Source organism: Globicephala melas, chromosome 8, assembly GCF_963455315.2.
Source record: "Globicephala melas chromosome 8, mGloMel1.2, whole genome shotgun sequence".
Classification (NCBI taxonomy): domain Eukaryota; kingdom Metazoa; phylum Chordata; class Mammalia; order Artiodactyla; family Delphinidae; genus Globicephala; species Globicephala melas.
Window position 1 is genome coordinate 96,752,167 of NC_083321.1, and position 20,332 is coordinate 96,772,498.

Below are 20,332 nucleotides of genomic sequence, written 5' to 3' on the forward strand. Positions count from 1 at the left end.
TTGCGGAGCACAGGCTCCGGACGCGCAGGCTCAGCGGCCATGGCTCACGGGCCCAGCCGCTCCACGGCATGTGGGATCTTCGCGGATCGGGGCACGAACCCGTGTCCCCTGCATCGGCAGGTGGACTCTCAACCACTGCGCCACCAGGGAAGCCCTGCGCTTCTTTTTGAGCCTGGTTTTGATTTCCCGCCTTCCACAGTGTGCACCCTCCTTTGCTTTCAGGTGCACTTTCGCAAGCCTCTTATCATGCCCCTCCTGCCTCTGCACCAGGGCGTCTGCTCTCTCTTCCCTGGAATCCTTCCTGCTCCTGCTGCTGTGTAGTCAAATCCTAGCTCTTCTACTGGATCTCTTTCCCTTACCAACTCCTAAATCTTTAGAGTTGACGCCACACAGCATAATGTTTCATTAGATACTGCATATCCGATTTGATATCTTCTGTCCACTGTCATCTCTCTGAGTAGTTTGTAAGTTCTTGAAGGGAAGGATTGTTTTCTGGGTTTTCCAAATGGAAAAGCATATGGAACTAAATCTGTAATTGAGCCTTAGTGAATCCTCAGTGGCTGGTGAGGAGGAATTGGCATGAGTCTTGTCTTCTGAGGGCATCCCCAGTGTGCATCGGGGGCAGGACTGGTTCGTGGGGAAAGAACCAAGGTTTGCAAGTAATTAATTGTCTGTGAGATCAGCCGTGAAGGAGGAGGGAGAGGTAGGAGTTAACTGAGCACCCACTGTGTGCCAGGCACGATGCCCACCCTTCATCCGTGGTCTCGCACTTAGTCCTCTCATCAGCTCTGTGGGGTAAATGTTCCTTCTCTACCAGTGAGGAGACCATGGCTCAGAGGGGGTGAAGTAACTGGCCAAAGTCGAGGGTTAGTAAGCAACAGGCTGAGTTAGAGCTCAGGTCCAGCTAATTTAACAGCCTGGGCTCTTCTGTTGCTCCAGAACCTGACTCTGGGGCAGGGACAGAGATGAGAATGCCCAGAGCCCCCCCAGGTCTCCATTTTACCTGGAAGTAGACCGTTATCACAGAGGGGCCTTTATCTCTGTTTAAGTACCCAACTCAGAGCCTGCCCACCTGTCACCCCCAGCTGTCTGCACAGAGTGGGGCATCGTGTACAGAACACTGGCCCGTGACTTGTTTTTAGTGTCTCACCACACGTGAACTTGGAGAAGGAGCCTAGCCCGGCCTCCTCCTGGCTGAGAGACCCCTTACACTCATGGTAGCCTTCCGAGGGTCAGGGGCTGGTGGAGTCCTCTGGACGACGCTCTCAGCTTCCGCCCGTCTTCCTCTCACTGCGGACGCTGGGGTCTCACTCAGGGCTGCCGTCAGCACCGCAAGAGCTGCCCCCATCACTGTCTGCGTGGGGCCTTCTTACACCCTGGCTCCATGGCTCCAGGGACCCCTTTCCTGGCTCCTGGTTGAAGCCTCCACCCCATGGTGGCCACGGGCCTGTTCTCTCTGGGGGTCAGGCCTGCCTGCGCCCTGGGTCCCCCTCTGCCATCCCATCTGAGCTCTCTCCTTCCCCTGTTCCTGTTCCATTCCCGTTTGCTCATCTGAGACATACAAGTCCTTTTGCATGTCCCTGATGGGCTCCCTTCATCCCCACAGCTTCTCCAAACTTGTACGGTTTTCAAGTCCCCTTTCTTACCTGCTCATATGCTCTTGGAGAAAATGCCCTTTGTTTCTACCTTACAAAGGAAGCTTCCTCATGCTTCCCCCATTAGAAACATGCTCTCAGCTTCCACTTTCCCCTCTATGAGGCCATCAGACTCCCACCTCCTGCTTTAAACTCCACGTGTACCAATTAGGGTTAAGAATGGGTGCATAGAACAGGAATGGAGAGTAACTGTGGCTTTCAACAGTTTATTTCCCTCCTAATTACAAGTCGGTCAGAGTTTGGAGTTCAGCCGTCTGGGAGCTCTACAGCCGCAGCACAGTTTGATCTGGGCCCCAGGCCCTGCCACCTCCAGCCTGTGGCATCACCTTGCAGTCCAGAGGGCCTCCTGGACCACATCACCCTGCATATTCCAGGCAGCGGGAGGGCAGAAGAAGGGCACCGCTCCCTGCATTTCAATGTGTCCTCACCGAGGTCCTGCCTGGAACATCTGCTGACATCTTGTTGACCAGCCCTGTCACGTGGCCTCTGCCGCTTGGAGGGAGGTGTGGGTGTAGGCATGTTTCCAGGTAGCAGTTCTCACTAAGAACCAGGATTCTGCTGAGGGACGAGGGGAGCATGGGAATGTCCTAGGCAGCCAGCAGTGCCCGCCCTCTCTCCCCATGCCCCCTCCATGAGCTTGCACACTTGCTATCCCCTTCGCACCTTGGTCAACCCCTCTTTTCCCCAGTTTATTATGCAGTCTTCTAGTATAGCATCTAACCTTCCACATTTGCATCTTGTTATTGATAATTCTGTATTTCCTCTCTGCCTGGCTCTCCTCAAAAAAGCAAGCTCTGAGGAGAGTCTGCACCGTATTTATCTTTGTAGGTGGGAAGCCACTGCCTGGCCCAGGGTGCCTTCTCTGTAAATGCTGATGAAATAGATGTTGAATGAAGAATTCTTTGTGAGCTCATTTGAAGTGGTTCCCCGGGTCTTAAATTAGGGCTTTCATGAGAGTGAGGTCACCGGCCACTGAACTGGTGTCCTTTTCTGTTCTCTCCTTTTACCAGGTTTACGGCATCTTCTATGCCACATCCTTTCTTGACCTGTATCGCAACCCCAAGAGCTTGACTACATCACAGCACAACAAAACAGTCCTTGTCAGTGGGGATGAGCAGTATTTGTTTCTGGTAAGTTTCCTGCGCCAGGAGTACAGAAGAATGTTTTATTTTTTGAGGATGTCTTAATTGCTGGCCTCCTGGCTCAGACCCAGGACCTGGGGAGCTGGAGGTGTGGATTCCAGGATCCGTGTGCGATGCGTGTGCCCCTGTGCATGTATTTGTGCGAGAGAGAGGGGCTGTGAGAGAGACACACACGGGAGGATGGTTCTTTTTCACAAGCATCAGGTTTTTACTTGAAACGCAGAATGAACGGCCACTTAGCCAACTACAGCTCCCTTGTGCAGGATTGAGAACTTGGAGAATGGGTCAGAGGAATAAATAAAAGCTTTTGTCAGATTCCACTTCTAGGAATTTAGCTTACATGCTTTTACATGTGTGCCAAGATATTTAGAGAAACATGTTTGGTATACTGTTGCTTGTGAAAACAAAAGATTTGGAACAAATGTCTATCAAGAGAAGACTGGTTAAAAGGGTTGTTGCTTATCTTTGTGATGGAGTATAGTGCAACCATCCAACACAAATACAACAAACTCCAAATGTACTGATTTGGAAAAATCTCCATGCTGTATTATTAAGTAAAAGAAGCGAAGAGCATAATAATATGTGTAATGTTTTTGCATTTGTGTAAAAAAAATTAAGAACAGTAGGCTACACATATACATGCATGCATAAGTACACACATATATAAGTACATATCTATACACACATACCCGTATATCTGGGCTTATATTTGTGTAGGACATTTCTGGAAGGAAGCACATAAGATCACTACTAGTACTACCTCTGGGAAAACGGATTAGAGATCTGGGGTAGGTGGGGAATTATTCTACATCTTTTTGTATGCATTGAATTTTAATTGTATCCATATGTCACTATTTTGTTGAAACAGTGGTTTGGTGACAACTGCATGAGTTCGAATGGTGTTTGTTTCAGGTCCGGGTGGTGGCGCCCTACCAGGGGCCGTCCTCTGACTACGTCGTGGTGAGGATGATCCCAGATAGCAGGCTTCCTCCCCGTCACCTGCACGTGGTTCATACAGGCAAAACCTCCGCTGTCATCAAGTGGGAATCCCCATACGATTCTCCTGACCAGGACCTGGTGAGGGGACGCATGGTCTGGTTTGGGGGCGGGTGGGTCCTGTAAGGGGGCAAGAAACCTAGTCCTGGTGCTTGGAGCTCAGCAGGAGGTCTCCCCCTATTTCTGCCTGGTCAAAGATGGGGTCCTTACAGGTGCCTCTTCTTCATTGTCACATCTCCAGTATTCCTGGCTACCATACTGGTTTGTCCCTCCTTCTCTGCTTTCTCTACCTTCACTAACAAATCTAAATCTAGCCCACTGCCTGTTTTTCTAAATAAAGTTTTATTAGAACCAGGTTATACCCATTCGTTTACACATTATCTAGAGCTGCTTTTATGCTACAAACAAGAGAGTTGAGTAATTGTGGTAGAGACCATCTATTCTTCAAGGTCTAAGATATTTGTTCTCTGAACCTTTACAAAAAAGTTTGCTGGCCCGTGCCCTAAGAGAAGAGGCATTGATTCTAGAAAAAACCTCCCATTTTCCCTTGCCCAGGCTGCTCTGACCTCCATGCCCTCTGCCCTTCCTGCTGTCCCAGGGGTGGGTGGTTTTAAATGCTTGGTCACAAAGACTCCTCTGGCCTCTCAGCTTCTTCCTGTTGATTGAGTTCCCTGTGCTTACTACCTGTCCTTTTACTTTCTACCTGTCCCCATAGATATAAGAAGCAACCTGGGAGAAAGTAAATGGGGTTTTTTGTCTCTTAGAGCTGGAATTGAACACTTTCATTCATTGTTCCCCTCTGACGACATCCCGACACTATGGCAGTGGAGATAGAGAATTTGAACACTGAACTGGTTTTTTGTTTTTTTTTTTTTGCGGTACGCGGGCCTCTCACTGTTGTGGCCTCTCCCGTTGCGGAGCACAGGCTCCAGACGCACAGGCTCAGCGGCCATGGCTCACGGGCCCAGCCGCTCCGCGGCACGTGGGATCCTCCCGGACCGGGGCACGAACCCGCGTCCCCTGCATCGGCAGGCAGACTCTCAACCACTGCGCCACCAGGGAAGCCCTGAACTGGGGTTTTTCTTGCATGTTCCAACCTACCTGCTGCTGCCATCACAAATGTGGTTTTCCCTAGAGTTGTTGTTTTGGGGATAGGTGGGGTAGGTGGATCAAACTGACAATTCTCTGTACAAATCTGGAAGTGAATACTTGTTATAAGCTTGGGACATGACTACCCCAGAGGCTTTCCAAAGAACAGACATTGGGGCTCAAAATATTGTTGCCGGGTGTCACAACCACTGACATACTTATATTACATGGGCCACCATTGAACTACAAAGAGTAAAACAACTCCAGGTTCCTGATTACCATTAAAATGTCTTTTTCTTGTCCTAGCTATATGCAGTTGCAGTTAAAGATCTCATAAGGAAGAGTGACCGGAGCTACAAGGTGAAATCCCGCAACAGTACCGTGGAATACACCCTTAGCAAGTTGGAGCCTGGAGGGAAATACCATGTGATCGTTCAGCTGGGGAACATGAGCAAGGACTCCAGTATCAAAATTACCACAGGTGAGCCGACGAGCGATTGGCGGCCCCCCTCACACGGCAAGGCACTCCCAGTGCCGCTAGAACCCCTCTAGGCATGGGATTTCTTTTTTTCCTTTTTTATTTTTTAGTTTTTTGAAGACATAGGATTTCTATCAGTAATTGCACAGGAAGTGCGAAGACGACCCGCAGTGTCCACGCTGGGGCAGAGCCGTGCAGGGGTCCCAGTATCTGGGCTGCAGGGTGGTGGCCAGGGCGCTGTGGGCTGGGGAGTGGCTGTCGTTTTCCATATTCTCCATCTCCTCTAGTCTCCCCTCCCCTAGCTGGTTCTGACGTTTCCAAGAGAGTTAGGAAATAAAACTGAACATTGGCCACTTAAAGCCAAGCTTTGCATCTGGGCACCTGGACTGAGGTCATCGTGGTTCCTTGGGGCGACATCATGTGCAGAAATGGACGGAGACCAGTAACTGGGCAGCAGATTAAAGGGGGATTTGCTGCCAGCTCCAGGCTGGCTCAGCTGTCAGGCTCAAGTTCAGAGAGCAAGTAATAAGCTCAGTTACTCGGACAGCAGCAGGCGATATCAGGAGTGTCAGTAACGGAGGCCGGCAGTGTGAACCGTGGGCCTGGGCCATACTCGGTGGTCATTCTAGGGCTCTGTCTTCAGACCGAGCTCCCTAGGCCCTCACTGACCTCTAAGGCCTCTGGCATTTGGAGCACGAAAGTAGACTGGAACCAGAGCAGAAGTCCAGGTAAACTTTGAACATGGTTCCCTCCCACCCCATCCCTTCCTCCCCCTACCCCGTTTTTTTTTTGGCCATCCTTGAGTCTAGATAATGTCCAGATATCTTGGCTAAAGGTATTATAACAACAAAAGAGATGCCAGTTAAAGAGTGTCTACCATGTGCTAGGCTGTATACTAAGCGGTAATGTGTATTATTCCTTCCTTAACCTATCCCTTCAAGATTAGCATTATTTAATCAACCTTTGACAGACAAGAAAACGGAGACTCAGATGTTGAGCTACTAACCGCATCCTACTTCACCTTTAATTTTCAGTTTCATTATCAGCACCTGATGCCTTAAAAATCATAACAGAAAATGACCATGTTCTTCTGTTTTGGAAAAGCCTAGCTTTGAAGGAAAAGCATTTTAATGAAAGCAGGGTAAGTTCCTCCCTCCTTCTCAGTGACTTTGGAAATCTAATTGAAATGCCATTTTAGAGATGAGCTCGTTAACAGCATGCTGGCATAGATAGAGTAAAAAGAAAGAATAGGGCAGGGGAGTGAACTTGAGAATTAAAGGACCATTTTCTGTAGGATTGCTAATTAGTGAAATGTTTATACTGCCCATTAAAGATGTGAATCTCTGCACTAAGCACTTTTCAATCCTGAACTTGTCATCCCCTGAAAGATAGGGAAACGGGCTGGAGTCCTCACTGTGCCTCCTGAGGCTGGACAGGGGTTCAGCATCAGAACCCAGGGCCCCCTCTTTCCCAAACAGTCTGAGGGCGGGGCTATGGCTTTAGTACTGGGGAACTGAGCTGCACTGCCAACCTGGAATCTTACCAGTTTCTTTCCAGTGAGCAGGAAGTGCTTGAAGATAGTCTTTTGACATATGAAAAACACCTTGTTTCATTTTGTTTTTAGCAGACCAATTACTGAACTCACAGCAGGAGATAGGAGGAGGAGGAGGAGAGTGGCACCTGGGAATAGATTTGCCATCCAAGGGTGGACAGATTCTCCAGTGGAGCTGGGTTGGCCCCATTGTCAGCAAAGCATGAGCTAGATAGATACACAGTAAATCAACCGTGGCTACCTCGGGGTAGAGCGTTGGCAGAGAGCCCTCCAGTTCTAAATCGTCACAGTGTAATGCCAGAAGGATCAAAATTGGAAAATTCTCACAACTGTGACATATAAATGGTTAATGTACTTAAGTGTAAAGAGAGCTTTCAAATCAATTCAAAACAGAAACACATTGACCCTTGAAAAACGCAGATTTGAATTGTGCAGGTCCACTTATACGTGGAACCTACAGTACCACACCATCTGTGGTTGGTTGAATGCAAGGATGCAGACCGAGGATACAGAGGGTCCACTCTAAGTTATTCTCGGATGTTTGACTGCTCAGAGAGTCAGGGCCCCAGCCCCTACATTGTTCAGAGGTCAACTGTGTTATAATTTTGAATAAGGAACAGGTAGCAAGGTAAAAATGTTCAAGCAGCAGTGAGCAAAAGAAAATAAAGTTTCAGCTTCACTAGTAATCTAAACAGCACAGATACAGCACTTTCACATTAAATTGGCAAAAGTTTTGGGGGAGGGTAGTACCAACATGAGTCATAGCTGGGGAGAGGAGTGCTCTGGGAATATGAATGGGTTCAACCTTCTGTAAGGCACTTTGGCAGTAGGTATCAGAAACATTGAAAGTGTTACATCGTTTGATCCAGCAATTCTAGGATTTTACTCTAAGGAAACAGTGTGCATAAAGAACTTGATTTATGACAGTAAGAAAGAGAACACACCCTAGATGCCCACTAGAAGAGGGTTGGTCAAGTCAGTTATGGGTGGCTGATGTTGGTATCATTTACATTTTTTTTCTTTATCCCCTTACGTATTTTGCAAATGTCCTACACCACATATATATTAGATAGAAAATAATAAATGCTAGTTAGTAGTCTATAAAAAAGAAGGCAGGAGTAGGACTCCAGGCAGGTGCTGTAGGGAGACCCAGTCGGGCAGCCAATTGTCATCAGCGTGGCAGGAGCCCAGCTTCGTAAAGGTTGAGCTTGCAGTCAGTATTCCATTCCCAGTGCAGGGTTCCAGCATAAGCTTAATGTGTCCTTATTCCTTCCTCCTGACTTAGAGTTCAAAGAAGAGGCAGGTCATCAGAATGAGAACCAGGAGACTATGATTATGCAGTGGGGCCCAATATGTGGGTAGAAATAAGATGGGAGGGGTTCTGCGGTGGGGGGAGGTGCTGGTAGCTATGACACTGGAAGACTTGGAGATCAACCGGGAAGTCTGGGAGTCAATCCTGATCCCAGCCAGCATGCTGGGTTCGGGCTGTTCCAAGAGGGATTTTTCCAGCACAGGAGTCCAAGACTCTCCCCGAGCCAGTCTAAGTAGGATGCTTATTTCACACTCCCCCAGTGAACAGAGGCTGAGCTGCTTCAGTGCTGCCTAGTTCAAGGCCAGGCTTGTCTGGGGCTGAGATCAGCTTGGATGAGCTAGAAAGCCCGGAGATAGGAAGTGAGCTGCAAGCCAGCAATGGAGTTTGTATAGGCTGTTCTAAGGAGAAATGTCTTGCTTTTATTTTTTACCCCATGCCTGGAGTCCACTGCAACTTGGATTTATTATTGGTCCATCTCCTTTCAATGACCTGTTGCTATGTTGTCTGGATTCTTTGTTTCATTTAATATTCCTTGAGATAAGTGGATTGCTGACCAGAACTTTGAATTCTGTACTGGAGTATTTGTTAAGATGGCTTTTGTTAGGTCTGTGCTTTTCATTTCTGCTATGTGGCTTAGAAGTGGGTAGTTAGATGTTGGGGATGAGAATGTTCCCATTTTCTGAATCTAATATCTCAGTGCTATGTAAAAAGAACTGGTACGAAACACACACTGCTTTAGCATCTATAAATGTCTGCAATAAGGAGCTCACAGAGTTGGAACCAGTAGTAGCAGCTGTTAGATTCCTTATTTAACTTCCTGAGCAATCCCTCCTGTGTTTGTTTTCAGGGCTATGAGATACACATGTTTGATAGTGCCATGAATATCACAGCTTACCTTGGGAATACTACTGACAATTTCTTTAAAATCTCCAACCTGAAGTTGGGTCATAATTATACTTTCACTGTCCAAGCACGATGCCTTTTTGGCAGCCAGATTTGTGGGGAGCCTGCTGTCCTGCTCTATGATGAGTTGGGATCTGGTAAGTTGCTGTTGTTGCCCATTTCCATCTTCAATTCCGAGGAAATATATCAAGGATGTAGCATGGCTTGATAAACACGTGTCTTTCTAAAACGCATTTAATATATTCTTGCAGCTCAAAGGAAAATCATTTATGCATCAGTTTAATCAGATACTGATATATTTAAAAAATACTTCCTGGGCTTCCCTGGTGGCACAGTGGTTGAGAGTCCGCCTGCCGATGCAGGGGACACGGGTTCGTGCCCCGGTCCAGGAGGATCCCACATGCCGCGGAGCGGCTGGGCCCGTGAGCCATGGCCGCTGAGCCTGCGCGTCCGGAGCCTGTGCTCGGCAACGGGAGAGGCCACAGCAGTGAGAGGCCCGCGTACCGCAAAAAAAAAAAAAAAAAAAAAAAAATGCTTCCTGAGTCAGGCATGGTGTGAGGAGCTGGGATTATAAGGTGACCATATTCTGAATGTAAAGCAGAAGAAAGGGAGGTTTTGTTGAAAAAGGAGATTCTGCTTGGGAAGCACTAGCTTAATGAGTTTTGTTTTTATTCTGTGGAAGACTGTTCAGAGCTGCTAATATGCTAATATTCCCTAGGATTCTACAAGTCAGTAGATTATCTCATCACAGATTCCCTGATTTCTCAGCCTCTTCATCTTCACCATCAGCCTCAGATCAAAGCCTGAAGTTGACCTGGGATCTCTGTCTTCTGGACACACACAGACAGCAGTGTCGGGCCATGCTGATGGCAGGGGAGAGGAACCTTCCATTTACATGGAAATTCTGCTCAGTTTGTAATAGCTTAGCCAGGATTTCAACAAATGTTTTGCCACTGGCCTTTGTAGTTCCATGTATTCCCAGCCAAGAACTGACCAGTGCTTAAGCTCAGAATCTTATGTTAGACTTGTTATATGTTCCATCACGCTTCCCGGCGTGGCTTCTGGGGGAATCCTTTATCCTTGGCACCTCCCTAAAAGAGGGAAACCTTGCACACCACATCCCTTGGAGAACGTCGCATGTTTGAGGTTCTGAGAAGTTTCTACAGGAAACAAACAACCAAACTCTTGTTGTCCTAGTGTTTTTTAAATAGAGTCTCCTTTTTAAGTAAAACCTATTAGCAACCTGTGAAATAGACTTTGGGGAAAACTGCTGTGAGGACATCTGCCAGATACCTTTGTAAACCAAGACTCAGCTGGGAGAATCTCTCAGGTAGACCTCTCAGGCCACCACCTGCCCCTTGATGTGCACGTCCCCTCGGAGGCGGGGTGAGGACAGGAGCTCACTCATTCCTGCCGCCTCCACCGTGCTGGCTTCCTCTTAACTGCTCCAGCCCAGAGCTTTCCCCCAATTTTCCACTTTACAGCTGGGATTAGGTTGGGACGCGTGAACTGAGATTTGGGAGAGTTTTTTCCAGTAAGTCGATAGTGCAAGAAATTAACGACGTGGCTATTGAGTTGTTAGATCAGACTCGCAGGAAATGGCTGCTCTCTGGCCCGTCTTTACGAGGACCTATTGGGATGAAGCCCTGGGCAGCTCCTGAGCTCTCTCCACAAGGCAAAGCCCTGGCCTGCATCACCTCGCCCTGCACCAGGGAACAACCTCAAGCCTGATGAAGCTCCTCATGGAGACCGAGGAAGTCCACTTTGCTTCCTTAGCTAAAACTGACACCTGCAAGCCATGTTCCTGCCTCAGGTTCAGACTTTCCCCAGGATTTATGACATAAAAATCTACCCCTTCCAGGAAGGCTGGCTCTAACCCCACAGGGAGATGGCTTTGCCCCAGAGCCCTGTCGCTACAGCTTTGTCAGTACCTCATGATAAAGCTAATATTTGTTTAAAACAGTGGGAAGGGAGCATCACTGTTAGGTTATAGACACCCAGATGGCTTTGCAAAGAGCTTTTACAAAATGTTAAATGTATATGGAAAGATTTTCTCTCTCTCTCTCTTATTTAAGTTAAAAAACCTCATAAAACTTCATGAGCTGTTAAGTCAGTATTGCAGTAAAGGAATCTCATTTGTATCACTTAATGGAGCTTCAGGTAATTGCAGTTCAGAGTGACTTTGGTGCCAAGTAGGGGGAAATAATTGCAATCTCGTTAATTAGTGGTCTGATTTCACATCCTCTTATGTAAGGCAAGCGAGCGGTCTTAAGTAATAACGCTAATGAAATCAGTGTTGGTACCCCAACAAAGGTCTCCCTTCCAAGAGATTATCTAAATAACCAACGAGGCCGTGATTAGGAGCCTAATGTAATTACCGTATTTGCATGCACAAGGCCTGTCCTCCATCACTCATGGCAAGGAGTCGGGAAACATTCAGGCGTCACGTGCGGGAACGTGCCATACCGGGCAGGCGGCTCGGGGAGGTGTTGCGAGCTCTCGGCGTTCCGGGGTGGGTGGGGCAGTGAGGGGTTGCCCAGTCTGTTCTCCCGCCCTTACGTGGGAGGCTCACGGGTTGGCCTCTTGCCTTTGCAGGTGGCGATGCCTCAACGATCCAGGCCGCCAGATCTACCGACGTTGCTGCCGTGGTGGTGCCCATCCTGTTCCTGATACTGCTGAGCCTGGGCGTCGGGTTCGCCATCCTGTACACGAAGCATCGGAGGCTGCAGAGCAGCTTCACCGCTTTTGCCAACAGCCACTACAGCTCCAGGCTGGGCTCGGCCGTCTTCTCCTCGGGGGATGACCTGGGTGAGTGCGTCAGGGCACAGGGTTCTTCTTCCCAGGGCAGACCCCACAAAGCCAGGGGCTTGCTGAGGAAACGCCCGCCTCGAGCTCATCTTTTGACGCTAGCAGAGCGCTTTACTAACCAGTGATCCTACTGCTTTGGGTTGAATCAGTTGGAGCCCTTTGCTTTGAAGTTGCTCCTAAATTAAAATACCAGTATTCTCTTAAATAGTGTGCCCGAGGCAGGGAGTTCTGTGAAAGAACAGATAGGAGCTTGCCCTTTACAGGAAGGATGGGCAGACCCTGGGCTTTGGGTATTCCCAAAGTATTGGCAAATTCTTAAGAATTTCCGACCCCTCTCATCCTTCACAGACCTGGAGGCCTGACGTCTCTGGAGATGTTAGTCTAGACAAAAAGCCACGCTTTCCCCATCGGCTTCCGTCCAAAGAAGCCCTTCCCATCTTACTGTTTCTCTTTCTGATGGCTAGCACAACCTCACTGGCCATTCTTCTTTTACGTATTATGGCATGGCGAAGAGAGGGAGATGTTCCTTTTATAAACGTCTGTGTGCTCAAATTCCTAAATGCTAATTGAGCAAGTAGGCCACTTAATAAATGTAATCAAATAGGTGTGTTTTGGGGCCTTCGCCAAACTCGGGCTTGTCCAAACTCAGACTGCTGAATGGGAGTTTACATATTTATTTTCTTCTGTCAACCAGTTACAGTTTTGTTTATGCAGACATTTACGTGTTCCCTGCTCACTGATCATTCGTTATTGAGTCTTCTCCCTTCTCAGTTTCCTTTCTTGTTTCATCACAGGCGCTTGGACTGCCTTGCGTGAATAGGGTGGGTTCTTTAGTGGGTTCTTTGCTTCTGTTACTGGGGGCAAGAGGAATCCACCCATCACGGGGCCGTGCTGTGATCACTGAAAGCAGATCAGCACTTAGTTGCTCAGGGTGGTACCAGGGCCCACGAGGGGACAACCATGAGTCTGGCTAAATGCTTAAACCCCTCTAAGGTCCTTTTCTTCATGAACAGTGTGAGTTCAAAGGAGAAAACAGACAATGACGTTCACTGTGCTAGCATAGGGTGTGGACAACTCAAATCAGGGCACCTAAGCTACCCGTTGGACTTTGGGGTAGGGAATAAGATCCTCCCTCGTCAAAGATTTACTTTTCTTATTTGGTTAATTTCAAGTACCATGAAAATAAGCTTGGCCACCCGTTGATGGGGAACAGGTGACCCAAGAGTGTCAGAGAGAAGATGGGCTGGGTTTCAGCATCGATTCTTGTGCCTGGCTGGCTCTGCTGCTGACTTTTCCAGCTGGGGCTTGTGCTGTAGGGATGGAGGGTCAGTGGTGGGGTGTGGGGTTGGGCGGAAGTGCCCCGGAACTCACCAAGGACTGACTGTCTTGCCTTTAGGGGAGGACGATGAAGATGCTCCGATGATAACTGGATTTTCCGACGACGTCCCCATGGTGATAGCCTAAAAGAGCTTTCCTCACTAGAAACCAAATGGTGTAAATATTTTATTTGATAAAGATAGTTGATGGTTTATTTTAAAAGATGCACTTTGAGTTGCAATATGTTATTTTTATATGGGCCAAAAAAAAAACAACAAAAAAAAACAAAAAAAAGGAGGAAAGAAAGGAATGAATAAACTTTGTCGTAATCAACTGTGAACTTCAAACCAGGTTGATTTTAGTAACCAAATTGCTTTGATTTGATATTAGTGTAGTCTTACAGGGCTGTGCTTACTGGGCATGCTTTTTAAGTCTGTGAGATAATTTTGGTTCAGTAAATTGGCCATTCTTTTTATTTTTCTAAGACACAGAAATGTATTTAATAAAAACTTCGAGAGTGACGGGTAGAATCCCTCCTCCTCGAAAGTATGCTCAAATTAAAATTTTTTTTTGCATTTAGTTTCTATGAAAGTGTTTGGGCGTATGACGGGGGAAGGTTCTTTTGTGTTATTTTGTTAATTTATTGGAACTCTGTATAGGGCAAGGCTTTAGTGGTCATCTGACACCACACATGTTATGAGCCCCTCGCCTATAGGGTTGAGGCGTGGGGAACAGAAGCAGTTTTGTTTCCATTCCAGAAACAATCCATTTTTATTCACTCGTGTGTCACACGACGGTGTTTGACAGAAGAGCATATTGAATCATTGCTCCATTTCAGTTAAACAGAGATGCAGCTTGGGAAGCCCTGCAAGCAACAGCTTCCTCTCTCATATAAATGGATAGATTCTTACTGTACACACCTCTGTACAAGATGTAGCTTTGAAAGCTACAAAATGATAACACTGCTTTATTATACACTGGTGTCATTGTCATTGCAAAACATTGCTCTGGTTGTGGGAGAGAGTTCTAGATTTGTGCCATGATAGCTACACTGGCAGATATAGTACCTAATTTTTCCTCTTGGGATTTTTTGTTTCGTTTTGTTTTTACTTACCGCTGAAGAATGTCAAATGTAAAGTTTTGTATTTGTGTTGAGTTGGCCGCTTACTGTCCTTAAAAATCCGTACTGATATATGCAGTCATTTTGAATTGGGTCAGTGCCTTCTCTTTTCTTCTCTTCTACCACCTGCCTCACCTGTACCCCTGCCCAGTTTAAAGAGAAAATGCTCTTCACTCTTACAGAGAGACAGGAGATGTGTGAATTTGAGACCATTCGATCCAGTTCATGGTAGTGGCAACGCTAGAGTTGATATGCTCTGTAAAATAAGCTGGGCTGTATCCTTCTGCCTTTCAATGCCTCCCCTGTATTCAAACTGTGGCCACTTGGCAGGTGTGTGAAATCCACTGGGGACTGGTGCCCACTCTTGAGACCTAGTGTTGTTAGCAGCAGTGTCTAGCATTGTTGTGACGCCTATCGTATGCACCTCACTGCAGAACTTCTTCCTGAACGAGAAGCAGTGAGCTCTAGGGATATTCCAGAGTCATGCTTCTGCACATGTGTCCCTCACCTGCAAGCTTTGTCAAAACCCCGTCTCCTCTTAGATGCAGTGCATCACCTTCTCACAAGTATTTGCTTCCTTTTAACCAGAAGTATCATTCTTCTCTGATAACATAGTTTTGTTCTACCTGGGGAGTGTTTGGGAAACAAAGAGCCAATTAAAGTTTTTTTAGTTAAAACATTTTATTTGTGTATATATATATTCTGCTTGAGGAGTATTTTCAATTGTAGACGTTTAGTATGTCGTGAGTGGTGGTAAATGACAAGCCTTCTTCCAGCATGTTTTTCTTCTATCTCTTTCCTGTGTTATGTTTTTAAAGACTGGAATTTCTTTGGCTTTATCTTGTCTTACCGTGGAGTTTCATTCAAAACTCCGAGCCCTACCACCTCCCCTTTTTATAAATAAGCACTTTAAATAACTGAAAGATGAATGATCTGGTGGGAGGTAAGTCATTTAATCGAACCACTAGAAAGTCTATTTTCTTCTTTTCTTTTTCTGCCAACTTTTTGGTGGCATTTGTGAAAGCTGATATCAAAGGCTCTGAGACTTTATATTCAGTTTTTCCATAGGCAAAAGCCTTTCTACAGAGCACATGTCTCCAGTTGGCAACTTGAGATATTTCTGAGCTTCCGAGTCTTATTCCCAGTGCCTGCCAATGCTTAGTGCGCTGTACTGTATAGACTGGCCATCACCCCTCTCCTTGGAAAATGCTACTGGGCTGTTGGAGAAAAAGCAGCCTTTTAGGGCTAGAGTATTTTATATAAACAGAAGAGCTAAGTTCCCGAAGACTAAGCTAGATAGATGGAGCTATGTGGAAATTGTCTATTTTTATGAACTTTTGAAGCACGCACTCTCACCTCCCTCTGCATGGCTTTGTGAGGTTTGATGTATATACGCCGTCTGCAAGAGTCCCAAGGTGGGCGTGACAAGAGCAAATGAGAACAGAAAACTCCGTGGAGACTTTGAAGGTGACCAGATAATTGTCTTCACTGTGACCAGTTGGAGCCTTTGAAGAAGGGGCTTTTGTACCTCATTGGAGATCCTACCTCCAGAGTTCACACTGTATAGGGAAAGGGCTTTATTTTCTTCCAGGATGCATTAGAATTTCAGAAGCCCACATTCATGTGGTCGGCGGACCATGAGTGGACCACTACAGTTTGGCGGGTGGGGGATTGTGTATAAATCTCCTCTGGAAGTTGGTTTTGCCCCTTGATGGATTGAATGGCCCTCAAGCCTTACGAGATGTGGGTCCGTGTGGATAAAATAACAGAGAATAGAGTTCTGCAGAGGAATCCAGGGAGAGGCCATGCCTATGCAGACCCTTTTCCAGACAGGTGGGACGCTCCCGTGACTGCTGGCTGGCCCTGGCAAGCTGGGTAAATAGTTACGAAGCTGGGTAACTGGTTGAAACTTCTGACTTTGGGAAGAGGGGTTCCTGGGGTTCCATCTCTGGTAGTTTCACTGGGGATATTTGTGGGGGACAGATGTACAACACACAGCTACATGTTCTCTCTGCCCAACACGTGTGACCCACTAGATGCAGCTCTCCAACAATTTAAGGAACTTCTCAGACCAGTGGACATTTTTGGGCAGGGGGACTGGACAGTCCTGCCTTCAAATATTCGCCTAGTGGTAACTCTCCATCTAGTGAGGTCATGTTCTCAGTACTTCCTTAAGGGCAGAAACCCCATCCGGTCGGGTTTGGTTGGTCGCTTTCCCACTAAGAATGTCACAGTGAATCCCTGAGACGTTTCTCTTCCTTGCAGAGAATTGGGGGTCCCTCAAAGAAAGGATCCAGGGAAGTCAGCAAACCCCATACCACTTCCATATTGATTTTAGGGATTGACTCCAAAATGCTGTGCAGAATCTTCACTCGTGTTGATATTGTATCTTGACGTTCCTATTGCATTATTTTTCTTAAAGGAAGCGTGTGCTGCCTTTCAGGTACAATTTTTATGTAATAAAAGCCAGTGCATTACGTTTATATAGACCACTTTCTATGCAAGACCGAGGTATGGAGCTGATAGCGAGAGATTATGTGTGCTGTTGGGTACACAGATGGCAAGCATGTTTTCGGAAGGGGTACCCCCAGCAAACGTGGGTTGAGGGAGGATGGGTCGTGTATATGTTTCTGCCCACTAATTTTGAGCAGCCATATTTGGAATTAAATCATCGGAGCCAAGTAACCCAAGAACGGTATTAGTTTCATGTGTAATAGCTCAAATGGGACAAGTACGAATGCTGGAATGGAACATTATTCTCTGATATTCCATGTCATTTCTCAGTGAAAGGCTCTTGTTGTGAATTATTAGAACCTACAGGCAAAAATCAAAAGTATTTGCAGCAAAATAAAGGCCTACTCTGCTCTTAAAGTGAAACACTGTATCCTTGCTTCTCTCCAAAGTGAAGTTAGGTATTTATCATTTCAGTTGCCTCGATAAGTTTCCAAATCTCTGGTTTATGCTGAAGATTTTACTATATTGTCTCACAGTTTTAAATCATTTTTGTCTCAATGTCAACTTTTTTCACTGAATAAAAATTTAACTGGGTCAAGAAAACACCTCTTTGAATATCCACTCTCTATGCGTGTCTCGAGCTGTACTTTGGAGTGCAATAAAGATGGTTCATACAGTCTCGGAACACCATGTGACTTGTCTGTTTTAAAGGCATGTTTATTTCATCGAGAAGAGAACACTAAGACCTGGAATAATTTCGTTATTAACAAGCTGGTCTCAGATGGTGGATCACGATGTCTACTCGTGTTGGCTGAGGAGAAGGGAGACATGGTGGCTGTTTTGAAGTAAATAAAATCATTCTGCCAGGACGACAACTAAGTGGCTCCCTTAAAGCTGTAACTACCTTTGCTAAGAGACAGTTTGCTAAGAAGGCAATTTTCAAATCTGAGAGAAGAAAGCACAGCGGTATGATGAGGCTTCTGGAGGTGATGAAGTCTATGAGGGTTGCCACACCTGCCTCTGATCGGTGATGAAAGGCAGGTGGACCGACAAAGTCAGGACTGGAGAGTACGGAACGGGTGGGAGAGGGTGCTTTGGTGTGACATCTTCCGGGATGTTGCTTTTGTTTAACTATTGAGCCAGAATCAATCTCTGAAGTTTTATCATCCCATTTGGTAGATGAGGAAAAAGGCTCAGAGAAGTTAAGTAATTTGCTTAAGGGAAACCAGAAAGTAAATGGCAAAACCAGCCTTCAATAGAACAGTGCCCTGTTCTGTATCACTGTGCCACCCTGCCTCCTGTCACCATTCAGTGTCAGAGTGAACACCCTCAATCCAGTGCCTTGCGCCCAGAAGAATCCCAAGGGGATACCTACCATCCGGTTATGGCCTAGCCCTTAGGTTCCAGGCTTAGATAGAGGGTTTTGTCGACATACGATAGAGAGTCATCTCTCGATGGCAAACGCACCTTAACCAAGCTCCCGAGACTGATATGCAGCAAGATGACACCCATTTATTAATTCACCTCAGGAAATCGCCCTGTCTCTTAGCAGGTTAATGTGGCCAGTACATTCTCCCCGTGTCAGGAGCTCTACCTAAGAAGCCAGTTAGACGAGAAGGTTGCTTGTTGAGCTAGGGGTCTGGGCGTGAATAGTGGTCGCCCAATAAATACTGAACGGATAACGAATGCTGGACGTTCCGCTAGAAGAAGAATCTACTCCATACAAACTTAGTATTTGAAACCTTCAGGATATAGATACTCCCTGTATCCATTTCTATTTAAGAAGGCCTTGCCAGTGGGATCTTAATCCTTGAAGTCCCTTTGCCAGTTTCCCCTGGACAGGGCTTGGGCACTGCCCGTGTCTGGCACCCTGAGTCATCTTTTTGTTTTGTGGTTGAGTTCACTGCCCCCGACACGAAAACATTCTGTAGCTGATGTTAACACTGCCTTCAGACTGGGCTATAATAATATCTTCCTGGCTCGAGAGCCGTGTTTCTGTAAGATTATTCTGCCTATTATGTGTTGATTTTAAAGTTTAACCCTGGGAGGATACTGTTGTTCAGTCCTTGGGGTGACAGTGTAGCCCTCAAACTCTGCCTACATGTGTCAGCTGTGAGTCTCTGGTTCCCTAGGCCACAGTAAATTAAAAATGGAAAAAGATGATTAAGGCAGAAGCCCTGACAACAACAGATGAAAAGCTATCAGAAAATATAGACTGTCAGAAACCTCTGTCAGAGATAAAGGAATTCAACAGTTTGTTGGGGCCATTTAGTATAGAACCTGTCGGGCCCCAAAGGTACAGAGTCCTACAAGTTACATGACCCACTTGATGAAAATAATAATGGTTCTCCTCAGTTTGGCCCCTGTTCTTTACCAGTTGCTGTGCTAAACGCTTTATAATTTCTTTTTAAATCTAAAAATGATCCTGTGATTTAGATAGTTAACCTTTGTTTTAAGAGATGAGGACAATTGCTCGTAAGAGAGGCTGAGTGACACCTCCAAGATCTCACATGTAGGAAGTGGTAGAATCCAGACTGAAACCTAGATTTATTCCATTCTTGAGTTCGTGTTCCTATTCGCCATGCTGCTTTGCCCTTTTGGTACAGTATTAGAAGTCTGTAATAGTAATACTGTTTAGGGAATTCAAGGGTAGAGGTAATACATTTTTAAAAGATCTCCACCAGAAAGATTAAAAATGGCATTTGGAGACAGAGGTAAACTTCAATTGCTTTGCAAAATCGTTTATGTGGAACACAATATTTCCTACTGATGCTAGATCGATGAAGCCCTTTTTTTAATTGGAATTTTTTTTTTAAGAATTCAGTAATCAGAAACACGAACGATTCTTTTGCTTTGCGACAACCCAGTTAGATTTTATCAAAATCCTTTGCATCTTGGGAAACGATGTCCAGTGCACATTTTACTAACCTTTATTTATGTACACAGTAGAGCATATGATTGCACCATGTCCCATTAGGGTGCTAATTGGGCTCACACAAGACCAGTAGGGTCCCAGCAAAAGGAGGTGGCTGCCATTCTTTTTATACAACCCTAAGTGGCTTTGATGCCAGTGCCCCATTAATTTTTTGTAAAAAGATTATGTGTAGGGTAATTTGAGCCTGCAACAATTTACAGAACAATGATGTTATGCTTTTAAAAATGCTAATGTTATCATTGTCGTGCCGCAACCCTATTTAACGCCAGATGACAACTGGTAATGTTTGGGAATATTTGTGTGAAAACAATATCATACTTAAAACTCAGCATCAGCAAACTTTGAGGAAGGAAAAAAAGGCTCGAATTTAAATGTAAATCAGCCTTTTATGAAATTTGCCCTTTGGTTGTATGCTAGTACATAAAGCCCTCAAGATCAATTGAATGAAGAGGTCTCATAATTAAACTTTAATTTTCAATCTCTCTCTAGCAGAAGCAGAACCTATTAGTTAGCCAGGGATTGATCACACCCTGGGTGGTGCTGAATTACCTGGGGGTAGGTGTGCATGTGT

The 20,332-nt window shown here is 46.0% G+C and overlaps 1 protein-coding gene across 2 annotated transcripts in view; it reads left to right on the top strand.

Moving 5' to 3' along the window:
* SORL1 (sortilin related receptor 1) overlaps positions 1 to 17,518 on the top strand; it is a 258,242-nt gene extending 240,724 nt beyond the window's left edge. For both annotated transcript variants that reach the window (XM_060304206.1, XM_030839654.2), the window contains exons 42-48: positions 2,666 to 2,785; positions 3,710 to 3,874; positions 5,189 to 5,363; positions 6,395 to 6,501; positions 9,072 to 9,264; positions 11,723 to 11,935; positions 13,332 to 17,518. In XM_060304206.1, the coding sequence (XP_060160189.1) occupies positions 2,666 to 2,785; positions 3,710 to 3,874; positions 5,189 to 5,363; positions 6,395 to 6,501; positions 9,072 to 9,264; positions 11,723 to 11,935; positions 13,332 to 13,399 (1,041 nt within the window). In that variant the 3' untranslated portion in view covers positions 13,400 to 17,518. The remainder of the gene's footprint in view (positions 1 to 2,665; positions 2,786 to 3,709; positions 3,875 to 5,188; positions 5,364 to 6,394; positions 6,502 to 9,071; positions 9,265 to 11,722; positions 11,936 to 13,331) is intronic.
* Positions 17,519 to 20,332: the final 2,814 nt, after the last annotated feature.